Here is a 23,757-nt window from a genome sequence, read left to right as displayed (position 1 = left end):
ATTAATGTCAAAGTCATCAGCTGTGAACAAAAAAATTTTAATCGACTAGAATAACCCCTATTAGCAATCTATGAGGCCTGCTATTAAAGACAATAATCGATAAGACAACAAATCAAAAGAAAACTCAAAAACTAACTAATAATTTTTGAGAAAAAGTAGCGTTAAAATCATGGAAACTGATAAGCTATAAAGTCGGACCATTAATTAGGTCCTTTTGCGCCCCATTATCAACCAATGAGACCCATCATTGATGATACTAAGTGATAAGACAACAGATAAAATTTCTGAAAGTGGGCAAAATCAAATATTCTTTAAGGTTTTTTGACAAAAAAGTTTTCAGGTCATAAGAAGTTTCAGCTGCCCCTTGATGAGTTCTAGAAATTTCAAATAGGAGCAATTAGAACACACATGTATCATACTAGAAGCACTCAAGGAAAAGAAACTCTGAAAACAGAAAAGTTGACGCACGTGAAAGAAAACTACATCTCAAAATGGAAAAATTGTTCAAACACCAATTTCTGACTCCACTTTAAAGGCAGTTTGAAAAAAAATCACGCCTTAAACCTACTATGATTTTCGCTCCCTTTAGTACTTCAGCGTGACTAAAATCACCAGCCTAATTTGACTTCTCTGACGTGAAAAAGTCGAAAAAAGAGTGAACAGATCTTAAGACACTCAGCACACCATTACAATCCAAATCCTTTGTATTGTAAAAAAGGAGAGCGCCTAAATGATAGCCGTTTGAGAGGCTGACGGCGGCTATTAAAAAAATACTAGTGCATTCAACTTAGGAAGAGAAAGTCAAAAATGTAGAAGCTAAGAAAACCGAAATGATTGCTACAAGCTCTGCACAACAACGGGAGTCATTTTAGAGCAACGAAAATTAATGGTTAATGGACAGCCAGCCAATATGCATACAAATATGACCAACGAACTTCAGACGCTTTGATTTTGACCGCGGTAACAGAAGGTGATGATATATATCCACTTAGAGCTTAGGGAGGCTACCTTCACTGCACCTAGAATCCGACGACACTAGAAAATTGCTCCTCGGCACAATATACTATTTATACGCCTCTTTCGACAAAAAGTCAAATCTTCGTGACATAATTCAAAAAGATTGCATTTAATAATTACCCACACGACTCAGATAATTACTACATAAATATTTTCAGAGATATCAATCAGTGCATGAGCATTAATAGGAAATGGATACAGCGCGATTGTTCGTAAGCACGATGGTATCAATAAAAGCTTCGGGGGTCGCTGCTAATCACGATGCATCATTGCCGATATGTTACCATTACTAATACCTGCAATTGGTGCATTTGGGTTCGCAGAACCAGGATGCATGTTCGAACCGCTGATCGTCAGCTGCTGGCTGGCAGCTGATGGGTGACTGTTGTATGGCTGCATGTACGCCCCCATTGGAGAATTATGTATTGAAGTTATTGCATGTGTCTGAAACGGTAGCAAATCCAACAAGGCGGCTCGGTAATGTGCGATGGCACATAAGGTTCCGACCCCGCCCATCCACAATTTTGGCATAATTCTCTACCAAATGAGGAACAGATAGAAAAACCCAAAAAATATTTTTTGCGAATCCCAAAAAAGTCCAAGTCTTTTTCAAAAAATTCTGTATGAACGATAAGATAGCCTCCAAAGCAAATAACTCAGTGGAGTAAAAATTGATGCATTAGATTGCTGTAATATGTCAATATTAAGAAAGCGAGTCAAGACGAACAGCAAAATCAAACAACAACAACAACAACAACAACAAACATTAATTACATCAAAAAATTTATGTCCCTCTTAAAAACTAAATTTAAATAAAAAAGTCAACATACCGTCAGATAAACCTAAAACTAAACAAAAATAACTTATAAATCACTAGAAAACATATGCGACCAGTCCATAAAAAGGTTTGGTAACAATTATACAAAAAAGAACAAAAACAGTAAAGTAAAAAAATTAACTTATTTTTTTGAAACAGTTAACTACAAAGTAATAAATACCATTATGAATCAAATAAAATTACCACAAATTTACGATTACCATTGTTTCTATAGAAGGGCATTAGGACCTGTCCTTATTCATTTTTTAAAGCGGCTAAAAAGAACAACAAAAAAACAAACAAAATTTCAATTGAAACTTGCCAGAAAACGCTGTCAAAACCGTCAGGCCATATTTTGGCCCTTAAAATATATTAGATTGCGCCTTCTTCAAACAGCTATAATGTATTACGTGGCCATTCATTAGTAAGACTAAGTAACAAGTAGACAAAAAAGCGAAGTGCTAAAGTAATATTTTTAATTTTTTTTTGCGAAACAAAATTACATTTAATGTCATGAAAGGCATTAATTACAAAAAGAACTATTTAAATAGGGTCGTTTATTCATAAAAAAGAAGCCCTCGAGACCTGCAATTATCCAGAATATTTCTTGCATCTACAAAAAGAACGTCAAATGTGACAAAAATCAAATTAATTTACTTTTTTTTGTGAAAAACAGGTGTCGAGGCCAGTAAGGTCATAACAAATTCTTTAAAAGAGATTTTGGGACACCAATCCTTTTATTCCCTTGACACCCATAATGCCATATTTGACCTGTAATTAACTAACGAGATTAGGTAACAAAAAGAACAAAATTGCGAAATTGAAAAGTTTTTTTTTTTAATTTTGGAAAACGATTGTTTTCAAAGTCATGAAAGCCATCAGCTATCTACTAATATCAGAATATCGGTTCTTCTATTCTTCCATGAAAAGCCAATGAAAGCTATCACTATAAAGGAAATTTCATACGACCGAAACGACAAAGTAGAAATGACAGTTAGACAAAATTTAAAAAAGTCAATTGACTTCTTCAAGAAAGAGGCGTCGAGGCGGTTAAAACGATGATGTATATCTTTCACGATTTTAATATGTGCCTTATTCTGAACGCTAACAATGTGACATGAGAACTGTGATAAAGTGACAAAATTAGAAAACGTGAAAAACTGGCAAATATCAAAACAAATAAAAATCTGAAATCTTGTAGTATCAAAGCCAGAAAACAATAACTTCAGGCTTAAAACTGCAACCGAGAATAAATGTTAAATCAGTAGAAAGAAGAAGCATTCTTTCTTTGCTGAAACTAAGCTGGAAGTTGAACAAATTAAGAAAAAAGTAGAGGAAAAGTTAATTAAGCCATTATTTATTGAAAAGTCAATTATTTTTTTTTAAAAAAAGAAACGACCATAAACTTTCAAGTAAAAAACTAAATGCATTAGCTTCGAGCTGCTTAGTAAGCAAATTCGTTGGACCTATCACTCCTGAGCTTTGATTTGATATTATTCTGTTCTTTATTATTAAAAAAAGGTCTTTTTTTAAAAAAAAAGACCGACTGATTACAACCCGATTTTTTTTGGATTGTAACAGTCCAAGAATGGCCCAAAACTATCCCTGCTAATGCTTATTGTCCGTTAGGAACAATTGATTTTTCGAATGTTGTAGATATAGATAATTTGTTAGTTGAAATAAATTCTGCATTTTTGATAATCAACGAGTAAAGTTAGCAAAAAAGGCAAAGTTTTAACTACAGAGCACTCTCAGCGGACTCTGAAGAAGAAATAGCCCCCTTCTGAGTCTACAAAGATTGTATGAGTGTTGTTTGGGGGTGTACTGTCGGCAAATTTAATCAAAGTGGACTAAAGTAGCTTATTTCGTGCTGTTTTTTTATGAAAAAGGCTAAATTTTGAAATGTTTATCCAGATTTTTTGACCAAAAAAATTAAATTAAAACAATCAACAATGCTTGTTCCTCTTCAAAAATAAAATAAACGACACTATTCTTAAATATTATAGCAAATTTTAGCAAAACTGACGAAAATTTAGGCAAAAATTCCGGAAAATGTGAATAAAAACAACGTGAATTCACTCTACTTTTCTCAGAAGTTTAAACCTCGATAACTCCCTGTAGAAAGCGAAAATTAAAAAAATCTTTTTAATTCCATATTCTACGCTGGACGAGCTTTCTAATGATACCAATCTCAACTCTCTACGATGAATATATCGATCGGCGAAAATTTACGGAACAAAAAAAACCCATTTGAGTATATAGTTCCTCCCCCCTCAAGAGGGTCGGAACAACAAGTTTCATTGCCTTTTCATTAAAGTTTCGCACCAAAGTGATGTAGGAAATCTTAATCCACTGAGACGAACGCTCCAAAAAGGCATTGATAAATCCATAGTTACATGTTTCAGTTAACTAACAGAACTTAATTCAAATTTGCGAATGAGCGCTCAATCAGTTTTCACTGCGGTTGACAAATTACTGTTCCAAACTAACATTCGATCGAAAACTGTAAAGAGGTACCACAAATTGATCCGGAATACATTTTCCACCTCTTTACTTCCTCTATTCTATTTCGTCCCTGCCAATCACAAAACCATCTAAGCAGATGCGAATTGGACCAATTCTAAAACATGGGTGACGTCAAGGTTTCTTTTATGTATAAATTTCGCTCATAATTACCGTCAATGTTACCCGGGATATATTTACCCCCAAGTGTCATTTATAACCACCAGGCGCAAATTAGAGGTTGTTTTATAGCACTTAAGTATAAAATAGCAAGCCCCCATGTAAAACTTTTTGTTCCCAGTCAGGTTAGACAGAACAGATCTCGTACTTGCATGGGATGTTGCCCGGACATCCCTGTATGTGCACCCGTCATAGTATCGACACCTCCTCCTCCACCAGCACCAGTTATTATTTTGTGTCCCGGTGCTCCTCCTGTGCCAATAACGGTGCTGCTGCTGATACTGGGTGACGTCATCATTATGCCTGGTCCTGCTTGTGAGGCATTGACAGCTGCAGCCGCAACAGAACCACCAGATATGGCTGTTGATGATATCATGGGACTACTGGAGGAATTGCCAGAAACCACTTGAGATTGCATCCCTAAAATTCCATTAATGAGGAAAGAGTCCACCATCGACGATCAACTACCAATGACGAAACATAGCTGGCAGCTGCCAGAAAATAGCCGCAATAGCTTCGCAGATCGTCAGCCAAAAAAAAACCGACAAAAAATTTTCTTCTTTTCATTAAATGCTGATATGTTATATTTTAATCAAGATTATGCAAAACTTATTGCTGATTCTATTAGCTGCTCTTAAATAAACTTCAATTAGAGTGACACACAACCAAACTTGACCTTATCACCTTGAATTAAAGAAAAAGTCAAGTTGAGAGCGAGGAAGTCATTTTTGATAGGGAGGCAAGTCACGTGTGACCAAAAACTTCGAAAACTTAATCACGCAAATGACAAAAATATAGCAGGACAAGTCCTGAAACAATTAGAAGAATTTTCATCGACTAAACAAAAAACACAACCCAGAATGGACTATGAATGGATCGGGAGAACCATTTAGAAACAATTCAATAAAAAAAAGTTATAAATGAATGTCAAAATGCCGCATGTGAACAGAAAATCTCAAACCACAAACACCTTCAACACAGTTTTCTCACTCTACTTCCTAATTAGAGCCAAGGAATTTCACACCGCAAAACCACTTGCTGTTTCGGCGTGACCAAAATCGCAACTTCAAGTTGACTTCAAAAATCACGAAAATATGAGAACAGATCTTAAAAAAGAGAGCACCCCAATACAATTTCAAATTCTTCTAATAGTAAGAAAGTGGCTCCATAAAGAGTGAAAAATTATGTCACACGCGCAATTCAGTAAAATCGCATGAAAAAATGAACAAAAAGCATATTTGAAGTGATTGTGCCGTCATATGGTAGAAACAAAAATCTTGATGAAATAAAACATAACACCACAAGCATGGAATTACAATCTAAAACATTGAATGACAACTAACATCTTTCAACTATTTCAGCTACATCATACTAAGATTATCAGGAAAGCCCATGACGCGCAAAAACGAAGAATAAACTAGAAAAATTCTTTTTCCAAGAAATAATGCTTTAGGAATCCTTGAAAAACCAACAACTCATGAAAACGTTGCTCTATGCATCTTTAGAACGACTACAAAATACAATAACATTGAGGACATCAATGAAAGACAAAGCAGAAAAGAGTCAAAACTAAAAAAAAAACTGCAAACAAATCAGAAAATCATTGAAAGTCAGTAGCGTCAAAGTAAGAAAAAATACTAACTACATGCCAAACTCCTTAAACTAATCACATCAAAAAACTTTATAGAGCATAAAATATCTTTTAGTAGTTCTAATAGCTGCCAAAAGGGACAAACTTACTACAAGTTACAAAGGGACAAGAGAACAAGAAGACAAGATTTCCAAATTCACAAACAAAAAAAAACAAATGGTATCTTAGCCACTAAAACCATTAGCTAAAACCTGTGATAAAAAAGTGAATGAAGCCAAGTCGCACTGGAAGAGCAATAAGATCTCTTATTCGTAGGACTAAGTTCACAAAAACAGCAGCAAAAATATGCAACACCAAGCCAACTTTTTAAATTAAGGAAGTGCCAAAAGTCATCGAAAACGTTAGTTTTAAACTGAATCAATTAAGTAGATTTGAAAAATCCCTATTAAGACAACAGAAAGTACAACAAACATAGCCGGCAGATTGCCGGAATAGCTGCGAAGGAATAGACTTGCGTGCCGACATAAAAAGAGATCTAAATTGAAAAAAAATTGACGCCGGTCAAAAAGCTAGGAAAATAACATTCAGCGATCAATTAATAAAGCTTGTTAAAACTCATTCCGCAGAAGCCCTTTATTAGGGATCTTTAATGCACGTATGAGCTCCTTTGACCTTAAACCAGTTCAAACTAAACTTAAGTTTTAAAGTTCAAAAGTCATTTTATTGAGTGAGGTAAGTCACTTGCGATCAAAATCTAATCACGCAAAAAACTTCTGCTAAAGCGAGTGAGAAATGACGTCACGCGCGCAAATGCCGTTAGTGAGAGGAAGAAGTTTTTCAGAAAATTTGACTTTTTCAGCTTTGCTGTATGAACAAATGTAAAACGAAAAAGAGCGTCAGACGACGAATCAAAAAATATCAAGAGCACCGCAATGTAGCTCCGCTCAGCTTATAGCTTCGCAGCTATAAAAATATATTCTGCCCTGTGATGATTTCAAGCAATTGCAAAAAGGCACAATTAGAACACATATCAATAATATTAATTGGATTCAAGAGAACATAAAATAAAAAGTCACATTGCCGCAGGTGAAAAAAAAATTGCTTTCAAAACTGACATTTTGTTGCAATAACAATTTGTAACAGCATTTGCAAGGTAGTTTGAAAAAAAATCACGCTTCAAACCTACTCGTTTTTTCGCTCCTTTTAATACTCCAGTGCCATTAAAATCGCCACTTCAATTTGACTTCACTCTGACATGAAAAAGCCGAAAAAAGTGAACAGATCTTAAAACATACCCGGCAGATTGCCGGAAAATAGCCGCCGTTGATTCCAATAAGCATGACTGGGATTGAAATAACAGAAGATATTGAAAAAAAAAGATTTTCGTACAAAAACATTTTTTTAAGTCCGATTTATTATGATGGCATTTCGTAGTTGAACATACTTCTGTTTCTTAGAGAGAGGCTACAGGGGCTACTATCAATAACAATCAGCATTAGAGAGAGGTAACTAACACTTATAGGACCGACGTTCAAATAGCGGGCATCTAAAATTGGGCTTTATGGGTTTATCACATTTCTATTTCTGACTTCAATTTTTTATACTGACTGTTCATTTTGAATTGCTTTGCTGAGCAACTGATGCTCAAAATCACTTTTAGCAGAATGAGAGAAGAGAGAAACTAGCCTAGAGAAGTCAAAAAGATTTCACGCAAAATGTTGAAAAGGCGGCAAAATGAGGTAAAGCGAAACATTTTTTTATTCGACGAAGTAAAAAAAAATAGGAGCGCTATAATAGCCGGCTGAGAAGATGAGGGCGGCTATTAAATACCCGGCAGATTGCCGGAAAATAGCCGCCGTTGATTCCAATAAGCATGACTGGGATTGAAATAACAGAAGATATTGAAAAAAAAAAGATTTTCGTACAAAATTATTTTTTTAAGTCCGAATTATTTTGATGGCATTTCGTAGTTGAACATACTTCTGTTTCTTAGAGAGAGGCTACAGGGGCTACTATCAATAACAATCAGCATTAGAGAGAGGTAACTAATACTTATAGGACCGACGTTCAAATAGCGGGCATCTAAAATTGGGCTTTATGGGTTTATCCCGTTTCTATTTCTGACTTCAATTTTTTATACTGACTGTTCATTTTGAATTGCTTTGCTGAGCAACTGATGTTCAAAATCACTTTTAGCAAAATGAGAGAAGAGAGAAACTAGCCTAGAGAAGTCAAAAAGATTTCACGCAAAATGTTAAGGCGGCAAAATGAGGTAAAGCGAAACATTTTTTTATTCGACGAAGTAAAAAAAAAAATAGGAGCGCTATAATAGCCGGCTGAGAAGATGAGGGCGGCTATTAAACATAACCGACTAAACGTCGGAAGAATTGCTCTCGAACGACTAGTGGGAGCTCTAATCAATTGCAGCCTGCTTCAGTCGGGGGGGGGGAGCCTAAATGGGACTAAGAAGTTCAATAGTGGGCTTTAAATAACCACATTAGAGGTTAACATATACCACTATTAGGATTTAAAGTGAAAAATGGCACCAGTTTCGGCGCACTTTGCATTTGACTTTTAGTATTAAATTGCCGCCAATTGAGTTCAGCTGCTTGAAATTGCGATTGAGAGAGAATTCTAGATCACGCGAGACGCAAAAAGTCAAGGGCGTAAAAGTCACTCGAAAAGTCAAAACGGTCAAGCAAAAATTTTCCCAAAAAAATACACACACGTTTACAATAATTGCTATGAACTTCGTTCAAGAGCAATTATAAAAGAGTGCAACAATGCAATTCAAAATCTTTGAATTGTAAAAACCCACGAGAATAGTATGGCTTATGAGAGGGACAGTCATAGTTCACACAACATCCATTCAATACACATTCACTTTCAGAAAAATATACAAATATACAACATTAAAGTTTTGAAGGGCAGAGTGTTGAGGAAAAGTTGTCCCGTTGTCTGTCCCCACCGAGTCTCTTTATAAATTGATGTTTTTAAAGTTTGTTTATATTGAGTACTTGGAGAAATTAATTAATTCTGTCTTTCTGTCTAACAGTTATGTCTATATTCAAATTTTCCAGACTCGAACATGGTATAATAGAAGTATGTATGCATACTCCTATGCAAGTTATTTCAACCTCGTCAAGTTTTATCCAAAAGCCAGTGATCAAATCAGAGACAAATTTAACAAAAGCAGGACAGGATATTTCAAGTGTTCTTACCGCCCATTATTTGGGGAGCATGAGGTTGTACAGCAGTCGATACATGGCTGCTCATTGGCATCCGACTGCCAGGATGAGCGCCTCCAGTGGCGTCAGCCCATCCACCACCACCACTGGCACCACCAGGGCCCATCCTCATTTGACCTAAAGACGTACGGTCGTCATTAAGACAAAAACAGTTCATAGTCGTCCAAGTCTAAAACCGAAATCTCAATTACCTACTAGCATTATTAATTGATGATGTTCTACAGGGAACTATTATGATGAAGACACCTTCTCCTGTTTCAATTTTGTTGTGAATCAATTTATATTTTCCTTTGGATACAAATAGCGTGTAGTAGTGTTCCACTTGACGGAACCATACAATAGACCCTAAAACCCCCACAAAATTTCTAACAAATTTACAAAGTTTTAGTTGATACACCAAACAGAGCATTAGAACACTATTTTCAATTAGGTTAGAACTAATTATGTATCAAAGAAGCCACAACAGAAACACAAGCCGCATGCTAGATCATTAGAAGGTTTTCGCCGAGTGATGCCAAGTGGAAGTACTAAGACTTATAGGTAAATGAAGCGTGAAAAAAATACAAGAGAAAATCAGTCTAGATCAAAACATTAGTGCGAGGATTTCTTCGTTATTGAGCTTCCATTCACCTTGGTGTTGCATGCCCATAAGGTTTGTCGGTCTCATGTGTCCTGCAGTAGTTTGTTGCACTGGGTAGCTGGAAAGAGGCACCCTGATTATCTGCTGCTGTTGTTGTTGTGAATGATGTTGTTGCTGAGCGGCAGCTATCATCCTCTTCCTTTCCTCTAATTTCTGAAGGAAATCAGATCAATAAAAACCATTAATAAAGGAAAGTTAATTATGCGCTACAGTCAAAAGTTGATAAAATAAACATCATGATTATGTCGAGAGTTAAAGTTCGCTAATGTTACAAATTTTGAATACTCCGATTTGGCGTTTTTGCATGAGTTAATCTTATTTTCTTCCCGATGATTTTGATGTGACAATTATAAAGATCTACTTTGGTTGTCTAATCTTTCTACGTTGTGTATTTCCCGAAAAACATTTCCCCATTTACACGTTGTGTATTTCCCCATTTAATCAGATAATTAGTCAGTAAATAAAGTAACTGTTTTTAATATATTAATACAGTATTTCGTTTACAGCGAAGTTAGGCAAAGCATGACAATTTCAATTATTCGAATTGAAGGCATCAAAGAATTATTATTTCTTGGTCGAAGCATACATTGCTGCTTCAATATTATTAAGAATATGTGTCAGAGGAGGAAAAAATTTTAAAATTATTATTATCTAGCAAAACTCATCTCAAAATTGTTGTTTGTTTTACCTTCTTGTCCATTCGTCCCTGCCAGTAAAAGCTCATCTTATAGTACAATGTGAAAAGCAGACTATCGCAATTGAGCTGAAGTTTGAAAAAGCTGAAGACAGAAAAGTCCAGATTTAAACCTAACGGAAAACAAATATATTAATTTGCGACTTTGGTGTTAGTTAATAACCAACTTAAAGAAATGTTGCAATAAGCTCAAATAAAATTTAAACTTAGAGTTTAACTTAAATATACTTTAGTTAAACTCTAAGTTTAAATTTTATTTGAGCTTATTGCAACATTTCTTTAAGTTGGTTATTAACTAACACCAAAGTCGCAAAGTAAGCTTACATTTACATAGACTAAACAATCAAATCAAGTGCGCTGAATAAATAACCTTAAATGGTAAAATCATGATCACCTGGATTTTTCTGACAACATATTCAGTGGCTCAAGTAGGGCGTAAAGATTTGAATTTGACTCCAACAACAGGGGCGTTTCAAGAGGACACAGTTGAATTGTATCGGATGGATGACAAATAAAATTAATGCATGCAAAATTTCAATATCCGGTGATAGTTTAACCGGCCCGTTGTTTCCTCACTACATCCCACCATGCCTGTGACTACATTGACCAGGGAAGTTGGTGTTAGACGGCTTAGAACGAACAACCCAATGTAAATTGTGCATCCGATCAGCTTGACAAGAATGTATCCTTAGCTAGCGAGATGAAACATCGGGAACAAGAAAAATGAGAGAGAAGGGTTATTAAAGATGCCCAAGTTCGAGAGCTTAAGACCAGTTGGTGTAATGGGTAGCACACTAGGCTTGCAAGTAAGAGATATTAAGAGATGCTGGTTCGAAAACAGTACTGGTTCATTTCCAAAGTTGCGCCTTCTTAAATCGCCCTAACAAATGCTAAGAAAGTAAGCTGTTCAGGGAGGATTAACAATCAGAGTATGCAATTTTCGTCCAACTGAAACAACATAGCTGACATATTGCCAGAAAATAGCCGCAATAGCTTCGTAGATCTGCGGTCTCAAAAAAAGTAAAAAAGACAGACCAAAAAAATTCGTCTTTTCATTGAATACTGATATGTTATATTTTGATTAAAAATCTGTATAAGTTTTTGCTGCCTCTATTAGCTGCTCTCTAATAACCTTCATTTAGAGTGACACACCGCAAAACCACTTCCTGCTTCGGGGTGACCAAAATCACTACTCCAATTTGACTTCAAAAATCATGAAAATGTGAGAACAGATCTTTAAAAAAGACAGCACCCCAATACAATTCAAATTCTTTGAATTGTAAAAAACCAAGAGAAGGCCAATAATAGCCCCAGCTATCGCTGTGCGGCTATTAAACGTGTGGTCGGTTTAAAACATAATATAGTGAAAATCACGTACTCTATATACTACCAATCTATGGAATACGAATACTGTATTATAAATTTGTAGTTGAGACATGAAACCTCGAATGCGGAACTCATCCTTTTTTTTAAAAAAAAGTTACTGATTGATGGTGGCTGAAGATCTGTGTGTAGCGAACTGCTAATAACACGTTGCTACTGTTATATTCAAATTGCAACTTCGGAGTTCAAAGAATTTTATTCAACCAACTGATTTTCATCCCATTTTATTAGAGACAATACGACATTTAAGGAGTTTAACCAACAAATTTCATCATTATTTCAGGCAATTAAACATTACTTAAAACAAGGAGGCTCGGTAATGTGCGTTCGCACATTAAGTTCCGACCCCACTCATCTACATTTTCCACTTCATTGTCTACCAAATGAGGAAGAGATAAAAAAAAATTAACATATCAACATCTCGTCCAACAAACTACTAAAAGAATAAAACAATCTACTCTAGAGGGCCTATGAGACCTGTGGCTACCATAATATGACTACCAGAAAGGACGGCAATAAAAATCAAATTGTTACAGATATTAATTACGACCAAAACTCCTTGTCCATTTTTTAACCAAATCACTAATAACCAAATCAAAATGGCATCAGATAAAAATTATACCAAGAAGATTAACCGGTAGTTTTTGGAACAAAATATGGGACTTTTCCTCAATGCGACTTGACAACAGTGGCAAAAGTTTATTAAAACATCGCTTTTTAAAAAAAGAATTAAATTCGAACTGATTAGAAACATTACGCATCAAATCATTGAGAGAGTCTTTTATAACTCAATAGAGAGCGACTGAGGCCTTTCATTATCCAGGATATGTCATACAACTACAAAAAGAACGACAAATGCAGGCAATAACGAAAAACTTGCACAAAAAATTATGCACGAAAACTATGTCCCCCCAATCAATTAAATATTAAGCTGATCACTAAAAGCAATAAAAAATCTTCGTTTGCCTTTTCTGCATGTGACAAAAATTGTAAGTCAAATGACGCCCATTTTTGTGATACTGTGAAAAGAAAACAAAAACCTACAAAAAAGTGCGCAAAATTCACGAAAACTGGTTTTATGAAAACTGGTTGTTCCAAGAAGAAAGACCATTTGAGGAAAATAAATCCGTTATGGAGAGGAAATTGTATTTCAAAAGATAAATGATGTGAATTGTATATAGAGATGCTTAGCTTAGCTACAAAATAAAAAAGTAAATTGGAATATCTCAAAAATCTATCTCTTTTTTTATTAAAAACAAATATTTTCAAAATTCATAGCCAACAAAAGCTTTCGACTAAAAGAGTAGACATTTTGTCTTGCAACTACTAGGAAAACGAATTGCGACTGATTTTAATGAGACTAAATCATAAGACTAGAAAACAACATTAAATACAAGCTGAACTAATAAGTTTCACAAACAACTTTACGAAACCACAGTTTTGAAGCCATTAAACTTAACCGCCATTAACCATAACAAATTAACCGCGAGAAGATAACATCTTCTTTTTCATCCCCTTTGATCATCATAACATCTTTTTGTAAAACGACCATCACCAAATGACAACAAAAAGAACCACAAAAACTGAAAAGTATCTAAACTTCACAAAATTCTTCTGAAACAAATTGTCTAAGCCCTGAAGACATCACTTACAAAGTTTAAACAACAGAAAAAAAAATTGTTTGATTCAAAAAAACATTCAAAATAGCTCTAAATAATGAGGCTAATTCACGAAAAAAATACAACATTGTAACATACGAAAAAAAACGCAAACCAGAACAAAAAGAGATAAGTTGAACAAAACGATTACTCTTTTTTTTGGAAATTTATATCGAAAGTCAAACAGCCATTAGTTGTTTACCAAAATCAGATATTTAAGTTCACTTGTTTATATAGAGATGGCCACTGAGACCTTTAATTACACAATATTTGGCATAGGACAACAAAAATTAACAAGAAACAAAGGGCAAACATAAAAAACTCTACCAATTTCTGCAAGAAAACGGTGTCGCAGCCCTTCAGACCATATGTTATGAAAACAAAAATTATGATCAGTTTCAAATGTTGTCAAGCTGTTTTCAGTTAGATTGTTAAATAATGTGACATTTTAAAAATGAAACAATAACAACAGCAAAATTGGGCAATTATGCACAAAATTCAGAAAATTTTTTATGAAAACCCGTAGTAACAAAAGCAAGAAGACCTTCTGTTAAAACAATCGGCCACAAAATTAGTTTTTATTCTATAAGGAGGAAAGATTGACTTGTATTTACAGAGAATAAGCAAAATGTTGACTAAAGTAATATAAAAAATGACAAGTTCAAAAAATCACAGAATATTCCTTAAAACAAATACATTCAATAATATAAGACATTTGGTAACAACCGAATAAACAGAAAAAGTTCACTTGCACCTCTCAAGGAAGAGAATTAGATCTTCGAGTGGTTAAATTTAAAAATCCTGCCAAAAGAATAACAATTGAAGGCAGAAGACGAGAATTCAGTTAAATGTTATTAAAACTATTCCCCAAAGCCATAAAAACCCTTTGGTTCTCTGAAAACAAACTGTATCTACATTTGGCCTCGAATTTAAGTAAATTGGAGCTGTCATTAACGGAGCCAAGAATAAAAAATATTGTCAGTAATTAACATTAAAACAAAAGCAAAATATTCTGAAAAAAGAGTGCATCAAAATAAAGACCAAAAAGACTCTGATTCTAAGAGTCCATGATATTATCAAACCTCTCACTGATTTTGTCTCGCGCCCAGCAAACCAACCAAGTGTTCCAGTTATATGCGAATTTGACCAATTGTTGAATGGAATTCTTCAAATATTGAAAAAAAAATGCATTTTGTATAATTATCGAGTTAAATCTGTAAAAAACGGCAAAGTTTTAATTCCAGAAGACTTTCATACGGCACCTATTTGCAACTAACGCTCTTTTTGAGATTAGGGAGTCTGTGTTAAGGTTTCTAGGTCACTAAGTCTGGCAAACTTTAACAAAGTGGACCAAAAAAGCATATTTTGTGCCATTTTTGATGAAAAAAGTTTGAATTTTGAAAATGTTATCAAAAATTTGAGCCAAAAAAACTTCAATCGAACAATTCAGCAACGTTCTTCTATCTCTAACGGTAACAACAACACTTTGCCGTTAAAAATTTTGACTTATTTTGAATTATATTAGCGAAATTGTGCCACATTTTAGCAAAAATTACTGAAAATGTGAACAAAAACAGTCGAATGTTCAAAAAAAATTAAACCTCGATAACTCCCTGTAAAACACGAAAATCAAAAAAATCTTTTTAATTCCGTATTCTACGCTGGACGGGCTTTTTAATGATACCAATCACAATTCTCTACGATGAATATATCGGTCGGCCAAAATTGACTGAATAAAAAAAAACCCAGTTGAGTATATAGTTCCTCCCTCCCCACTAAAGTGGGGGTCGGAACAATAATAATGAGAGGAATGAAATTCCTAAACTGAATCAACTGACCGCTTTAAGCATTTCAGGATACTCGCGAAGAGAAGGAGCACTGTTCCATATTTGCGCCTCCAAGTTGATAGCATCTTGCTCGCTAATCTTGAGGCTCTCTGCAATTCCTTTGACGTAGTTGTTCCTCTTCGGCAGGTACTGAGGACTCTGTCGCCAGTCCATTGCCATATGACTATGCACCAAAGCCAATCAACAAGAAATCCAACAAAAAATGTGAACTAAAAATGAAGAAAAATGTGATGTGAAGAAAAATGTTACTCCTCCATTCAATCTGAAAATAGAAGCCAGATTCACTGCGCATATTGCAAAGCTCCCATTAGGCATGTTTTACGCGGACCTCATAAATGAGGATGACCAATGAGCTGGCGTGGCTTTAAAAAGATTGTAGCTCTCAAAAACATTTTTTCGAAACATCTTAAAAATGATTTTAGTGTATAGGTTATAATTTTTTTCACTTAAGCGTTTAAGTGTAACAAAACTACAACTTTTTCTCATTTCAACAACTCGCTAAATTAGCGAGAAAATCAAAGCAACTGCTTGTTTTTCATCATACACAAACAAATCTTTCACTGATATTTCACGGAAATAATTCACTGATATTTCAGAAATAACTAACAAACGATGAAAAATATTTTTTTAAATTCTTCTAAGAGCAATATTTGAAGCTTAATGGGTGTTTTTCGTCCAATTCATATGTCAGCTATTTAGAACTCTAGATTGTTCGAAGAAACGAATCACAAACATCACTTCTGATAACCAACAGAAAAAAAAACTAATATATTTATTTAATATATTAGTCAAGCGCGCGGGTCGCGCTACGACTCGCCTTTCACACCATTAAATAGAGCGGAGTGGGAAGTCGTGCGGGGCTAACGCTGGAATAAGGAGGGGGAGGGAAGGGTTGGATGAGAGAGGGCGGTGGATTGAGGTGGGGAGGGGGGGGGGGTTGTAAGAACCGCTCTTCACACAATGGAATTAAGGGAAGTGGGAGGGGATCGAGCGTGGGGTGGAGCTGTGGGGTCTCAGCAGTTTCGGTGAATAGTAAGGCGTAAGGCTCTACGGGAACTGCTCACCGACTTAATGCCCTCCGGTCCTTACCTGTTATCCTATTTTTGAGGACGAGGAGTTAGATGGTGAGACGAAAAAAACTGTCCAACGAAATTCTAGTACAAAAATGTAATTCATGTAAATCATTGATCAAAACCACCCAGAAATGTTAAATAAATATTGCTAGTTAAGAGTATATATTGGTTAGGTCTATAGTTTAATTTAAAAAGAAGTAGTTATAAAGCTGGCGAATATAGTTAGAACAAGAAGGCTCGGTTGTTCTGTGCGTGGCAAAGAATGTTCCCACATTCGCACTTGAAAGCATATATATATATATATATATATATATATATAAAATTAATATATCGAAAATGACATTGCAGAAACGTTTGCTTTAGCACCAAACATTATTTTTATCAAGCTGCCAATAAAAAAAGCTGACGTTACTTAGATGAAGTTTGAAACAGAAACAGAAAAATATTTGAGTTTTTCAGAGGAACCAAAAAACGTGAGTAACCTTCTATTAGTTAGATGCACTTAAATTATGATAGATATAATCAAAAAAGTTTCCTAAAACGTGTTCTATCTAACCACAAACACTAAGTTTGAGATCATTTGCATTATACACGACTTTGATTGCGCTCCATCAGTTTTTATCTATAGCTCTTTGAGAAATTAAAGATTTTTTCCATTCTAAAGTCAAATCGATGACTTCGAATTCAACGTTAACTGTTTTTCACACTCTTGTACTTTTCTAAGCAAGAACGTTATGGTCATAAACATTGTTAAATGTGGCTGTAGAAGTTACAATAGTTTTAATAAAACAACGCTTTCATGCTTTGTCTAGATGATCGAAAACGAACCCAAAAATCATTAAAGGAAACAGCGGATCTTCGTCACGTGTACTCCAGGAAAACTTTCTCATTTCAAGCTATTCCTAGCCGTAAAACTTTCTTTCAGAAAAGCAGAATACTGGAGACTGAAACTTTTTCAAAATCGCGCTTAAAGCCTAATAGCCCTTTCGCTCCGTTTACTATTGCAGCCCGACTGAAATCCCCATTCTAATATGGCTTCAATGATAATAAAACATTCAACCATGTGAACAGCTCTTAAAAAAGACAGCACAGGGGACATATGTTTGGATCAGGAACATCACAATATGGCTACCCTCAACTTACAGCTATAAAAAAGAAAGCTTTGGTCGCATTTATATGCTCCTGATTTCACAAATGCCTCTGAACAAGAAAAGAAGGTTGGCAAAATTTTGCCTAAGAGGAGTATTTCACCTTAATACGAGTTATTTTCGATTCTTTTCTTAAAAAATCGGATTTTTATTATGTATTAGTGTCAGCAAAAAAAGTTGAATCTTAAGATGAATAAATATCGTTAGCATAAGTACATCAGAAGCACTAACATACAATTGAACAGTATTTACAGAGTTCTTGTACAATGTCGTTTCTATATAAACATTTCTATATTTACAACATTCTATATTTATAACATTTCTTTAAAAACTCGAAAAAGTTACAAACTGTTTGCTCGCATATGACGGAGCAATCATGGCTAATATTTAACTGACACACGAAATCTCACCATTTTCCGTTTAGATAAAATCAAGTATGTTCTGAAGATAAAAGAGTAATTCCAATATTAAGAGCGTTCAGCAAACTGCTATTTCTAGGGATCACCTCGCCTTATCCTCTCAATGAAACTGCATCTGCATATAATTCTGCAGTTGCTCGAACTGCGCGGAGGCAATTTGACCTCGCGATACGAGACTGTTCCGCTTCAGAACATCGTTCTCGGCAACCGCAGACATTATCACACTTTCCGAGTCCTCCCCATCAAAGAGTAGTCCGATCACCTTTCCTTTATCATTAATTTTGTTTCCAAAATTCACTTGACTTTGTTTAGAGTCACCTGCTGAATCGTTGTTGGCATTCAGAGCAAGTGCGGGGATGTTAAGAAGCCGGTCCAACTCCTCCTGTGTCATTGCTGTGGATTCCACAGACTGAGATAGCTGGACGGTGCTTGAGTCTTCTTCAGGCTGAAAAGCAACCAAATCTACCTTTAAATCTACCTCAGCTAAATTGAATGAATTGTTGCTCCAAACAATTAAATACTGCCATACAATTTAGTAGGTAGTAACTGACTTACAAAATATTATCATGACTTACTGTCATTTCGAGTGGTCACACTGTTATGAGCATAAAGGATCTTAAACTTGACGAGGAGGCTCCTCAACCTGAATTTTGGCACAGCTAGTTCCGACCGTTCACTCCGTGTAATGTAATGACAAATCACAATTCAGATATCGCTTTACGATTGATACATGTGAAACGTTCACTGAAAAATACAGCTAAAACTCAGCACCATAAAATTTTTTTAAGCAAGACAGAATTCGATTGTTATGTAATTTAAGAATAGACCGATTTTTTTGCGCCCGGGTATGATCATTATTCATTTGGTACCATAAAAACATAGCCGGCAAATTGCCGGAAAATAGCCGCAGTTGACCTACTTGACGTACATTGGGATTGCAACAGAAAGAAGAAATAAAAGATAGAAATTGACAGAATTTTCCTAAGTGTCATTTTTTTGGTGTGTAAATTCTGCATATTCGGTTAGATTCTAAAACTGCAAAAATCCAGCTTGTAAACTGAACGCTATTCGCGTAACATGCGCGTAATTCAATGCATGGAAGAATTTAAATTCCATTCAATTGTTTCCATTCAACAGTGATTGAGGTAAGTCAGAAGTCAAGCGTGAAAATCGTGACTTATGTAAAACGCAAAAGGTGATCAAAAGATAAAGCGATTTAAAAAAGGAGAGCGCCTTAATAATAGCCATCGATGGGCTGACGGCGGCTATTAATCAAAATAAATTGAAACAACAGATCACCAAATCCACTCGAACAGCTAAGTTCAAACAAAGAAAGTCCCAAACGCTTCAAAAAAGCGAATTTAAAAACATAGCCAGAAATATCCCGGAAACAACCCAGGTCATAAAAGCACTGACTTTTCGAATAGCTAATACATCCTTGCAGAATGAATCAAAGCAGAGAAAACAACAGTCTTGAGTCAAAAGAAAAGAAAAATTGCCAGAAAAATTAGCATGAAAATTTCGATTTAATTTTCATGTAGTAGAAGTACGTCATGTAGTACGTTAATTTTCATGTCGTAGAAGCATGCCAAAATATCAGCCAAGTCTTAATGAGCTCACAAACATCGCTTTTTTTGAAGAAAAGAAGAACACAGAACAAAATTGGGTTTTGTTCTGTGTTCTGAATTCCATGTCAAATTTCTGAATTCCATGTCAAATTGCGTAGAAAGACACAACTTTGTAGCAAAATAAAAAAGGGTCCGTTGTAGTAAAACAAATCTTAAAGATATGAAGCTTAATTACCACAAAACTCAATAAACCCAATAAGCCGAGACAATGGGCCAAAAATTGCATTAAGACTAAAATCAGCAAAACAGTTGAAGAACATTCAAATCAAACAAAAAGAGAAAAGAAACAGAAAATAATTTGAAAGCAAAAAACGTTTAAAACCGAAACTATGACCCCAATAAAATTCATTGAAAGTATTTGTCGTTCAAAATGTCATTGGAAATGGCATTTCAAGCAAGCTCTCAGTGCCGTATTATGTCGAATGAAATCATTTGCAAACAAAAAAAAACATATAGGAAAAGACAAAAACTTTTATTTAAAAAAAAAACTCATAAAAGAAGAGCTAATTAGAACTATAGGTCTCAAGAAACTTAAGGAGTGATACGTGCTAAAATGCGGAGAATACAGACAGAAACAAAAACATGAAAAACAAAAAGACTAGTTCTTGAGTTTTAATGTTAAAACTCAAATCGTAAAAAAATTAAAACACAATTACATTTTCTCATTATTAAAAAATACATAGCTATTCTCCTGTATAGATTAAAATGAAACAACAGGGTTCAGATATTGGAAACAATATATTTTGCAATAAATCAAGAAAACTTGCAGAATTTTAAATAGTGAACGCATCAAAATCCTTCATTTATTATTCAAAGAAAGGTGGGACCCCTGACTGTCCACAAAGAGACTTTTTCTATTAGTTATAAAAAACCGAAAAAATGGACAAACACTTCCACCTTCCAAAATCGGGCAACCATGTGTAAAATTCTATATAACAAACATGCCTCACATTATAGAGAGCCATTCAAGGCATGAAAATCGAAATTAAATTGCCATATGCACTGATTTGAGAAAAAACAAGTTAATTTGAAGCCAAAAAAGAATTAAAAAAATTGGGAGTATGTGCTCATTTAGAATTCAAAAAGCATTGTTAGACGCTCAAAAACAGTGATATCAATTTGAGAGGTTCACATATCATAACAGGTTCTACTAAAAATTATTTCTCCAAAAAAATATGAGCAAAAAAACTGGTTAAATTCGGCAAAAAACAGCTAAAAATGGTTATCTATATGCCGCATTCTATCAGAAAAAAACACTTTAAAGTCACAAAGACATTCACTGATCGGAGCACATGATAAAAACTTGCCTCCCTCAGAAAAAATTAGTTCACACTGCATTTTTTTCCAATTTTGCATTTAGGTCAAAACGCCGCCAGAAGGAATAGTACTTATTCCAATACTCCTCTTCGAGCCATAAAAAAGAAGACCACCAAAAAATAGCCGTTGAGAGGCTGACGACGGCTATTAATCAATATCAAATGAAAAACTGATCATCAAATCCACTCGAACATCTAAGTTCAAACAAAGAAAGTCCCCCAAATACTTCAAAAATAAAGAAAAAATTTCAAAACAAAAAAAATATCGAATAGGGCACAATGGCAACTCAAAATTGCATCTCAAAATCTGAAACTTGCTACAGGTGATCAAAAAGACTTCCAAACATACAGTTAATAAAATAAACACCTCTGACTGATAAAATTATAGTTACAACTAAAAATCCGCTTTGAAGCCGCGCGTTATCAAAAGGGTGAAAACCGTAAAACGAAAAACGTGATCAAAAAGTAAAGCGAATTAAAAGACATAGCCAGAAAAATTCGATTTATTTTTCATGTAGTAGAAGTACACATACAAACGAAAACCGTTGTTTAATAAAATAAAAACTAGTTATCCAACACTAAAATATCAGCCAAATCTTAATGAGCTCACAAACATCTCTTTTTTTGACAAAAAGAACACGGAACAAAATTGTGTAAAATTTCTCAATTCCCTATCAAATTGCATAGAAAGACACAACCGTGTAGCAAAATAAAAATGCGTCCGTTGTAGTAACCAAATCTTAAAAGACATGGCTTAAAATGAATTACCAAAAAATTCATTGAACCAATACAAAGGGCCAATACATCTCAATACGACTAAAAATCAGCAAAACAATTGAAAATTTAAATTAATCAACAAAAAGAGAAAAGAAACAGAAAATAATTCAAAAGCAAAAAACGTTTAAAATCAAACCAAAGACCCCAATAAAATTCGTTGAATGTAATTATCAATCAACATGTCATTCGAAACGGCTTTCAAGCAAGCTCTCAGCGCCGCATTACGTCGAAATGAAATCATTTGCAACCAAAATAAACATAGGAAACGACAAAATCAATTATTTTAAAAAATACTCAAAAAAGCAGAGCTGAATAGAACTATAGGTCTCAGGAAACTGAAAGAGTGATACGTGCTAGAATGCGGAGAAAACAGACAGAAACAAAAACACATGAAAAACAAAAAGACTAGTTCTTGATTTTTGAATGTTAAAACTCAAATCGTAAAAAGTAAAACAATTATAAAAAAATTACATAGCTATCCTCCTGTATAGTTTAAAATGAAGCAACAGGGTTCAAATATTGGAAACAATAAATAATTTGCAATAAACGGAGAAAAATGGCAGAATTTTAACTGAACGCATCGAAATCCTTCAATTATTATTCAAAGAAAGGTGGGATCTTTTTTTAGTAGTTATATCCAAAAAAAAAGAAAAATTGGACAAAAAACTTCCACCTTCCAAAGTCGGGCAACCATGTGTAAAATTCTATATAACAAAAATGCCTCACTTTATAGAGACTCATTCAAGGCATGAAAATCGAAATTGAACTGTCATATGCACTGATTTGTGAAAAAACATCCACTTTAGGCTCGAAAAAAGAAGTTAACTTGAAGCCAAAAATGAATTAAAAAATTAGGAAATATGTGCTCATTTAGAATTTAAAACGCATTATTAGACGCTCAAAAACAGTGACATCAATTTCAGAGGTTCACATATCAAAGCAGCTTCTATTTAAAATTATTATGAGCGAAAAACTGGGCCAGTTGGGCGAAAAAAGGCTAAAAATGGTTATCTACATGCCGCATTCTGTCAAAAAACACTTTTCAAAATCAAAAAAAAACATTCACTGATCGAAGCGCATGATAAAAAACTTCCCTCTCTCAGAAAAAATTAGTTCACTGCAATTTTTCCGAATTTTGCTTTTATGTCAAAAGGCCGCCTGAACGAATAGTACTTCCTGTAAAAAAAAATCTTGAGAAAACCAATACTCTTCTTTGAGTCGTAAAAACGAGAGCGCCTAAATAATAGCCGTTGAGAGGCTGACGAAGGCTATTAAAAACAAAAATGAAACACTGACTAACGTCGGAAGAATTGTTCTCGAACGACTAGTTGCGGAGCTGAAACATATATCGCAGAAAAACGCCATAACCGAAAAAATGTTTTTGACTAATTTAAACAAGCCGTCTGGGAGCAACTCTTAAACACAACTTAGCTTTTTAATGTCTTTCGTGACATCCTTTTATTTTTGTCTGCTTTAACATTAGAATGATGGATGCAGAATATACAAAACATCTGACGAAACTCGGACGAAAAAAATGATAGTTGTTTCTCCACTAGTTTTTTACCCCAATTATATGCGTGTCATGAGAGCATTACAGACAGTAAAGACGGTACCTTCAACTTTGTATTACTGTTTACTGATCTCCTTAAAGAGAACAGAGTAAATGGTTAATATGGTCAAGGCTCAGAGCATAATTTTTTTTAAAGCAATCTGCGATCAGGATCAATTGAGGAATAACTTTAGCAAAATTAGACTTTGATTTTTTTTTCCTTCAAAATTTATATAGCACCAAGTGAATAAACGCAAAAGCAGATGACAG

At 34.5% G+C, this 23,757-nt stretch overlaps 2 protein-coding genes across 3 annotated transcripts in view; both read right to left on the bottom strand.

Moving 5' to 3' along the window:
- The window catches only part of LOC142341754 (uncharacterized), a 249,763-nt gene that overhangs the window by 41,890 nt on the left and 184,116 nt on the right, over positions 1-23,757 (bottom strand). Inside the window, exons 2-6 of one of the 2 annotated variants that reach the window (XM_075392941.1) lie at positions 15,569-15,841; positions 9,986-10,148; positions 9,329-9,472; positions 4,665-4,936; positions 1,314-1,461 (exon numbers count right to left, since the gene is read on the bottom strand). In XM_075392941.1, coding sequence (XP_075249056.1) covers positions 1,314-1,461; positions 4,665-4,936; positions 9,329-9,472; positions 9,986-10,148; positions 15,569-15,736 — 895 coding nt within the window. In that variant the 5' untranslated portion in view covers positions 15,737-15,841. Of the gene's footprint in view, positions 1-1,313; positions 1,462-4,664; positions 4,937-9,328; positions 9,473-9,985; positions 10,149-10,683; positions 10,892-15,568; positions 15,842-23,757 lie in introns of those variants that run through there. The other variant, XM_075392942.1, reaches the window with a different exon arrangement.
- LOC142341755 (protein XRP2-like) overlaps positions 17,939-23,757 on the bottom strand; it is a 525,423-nt gene continuing 519,604 nt past the window's right edge. Inside the window, exon 8 of the mRNA XM_075392946.1 lies at positions 17,939-18,662. Within this exon, the coding sequence (XP_075249061.1) occupies positions 18,318-18,662 (345 nt within the window). The 3' untranslated portion in view covers positions 17,939-18,317. The remainder of the gene's footprint in view (positions 18,663-23,757) is intronic.

This window comes from Convolutriloba macropyga, chromosome 6, assembly GCF_964194025.1.
Source record: "Convolutriloba macropyga chromosome 6, txConMacr16.3, whole genome shotgun sequence".
Classification (NCBI taxonomy): Eukaryota; Metazoa; Xenacoelomorpha; order Acoela; family Convolutidae; genus Convolutriloba; species Convolutriloba macropyga.
Note: the sequence above shows the minus strand (reverse complement) of the source record. Positions and strands in the feature narration are given on the sequence as shown.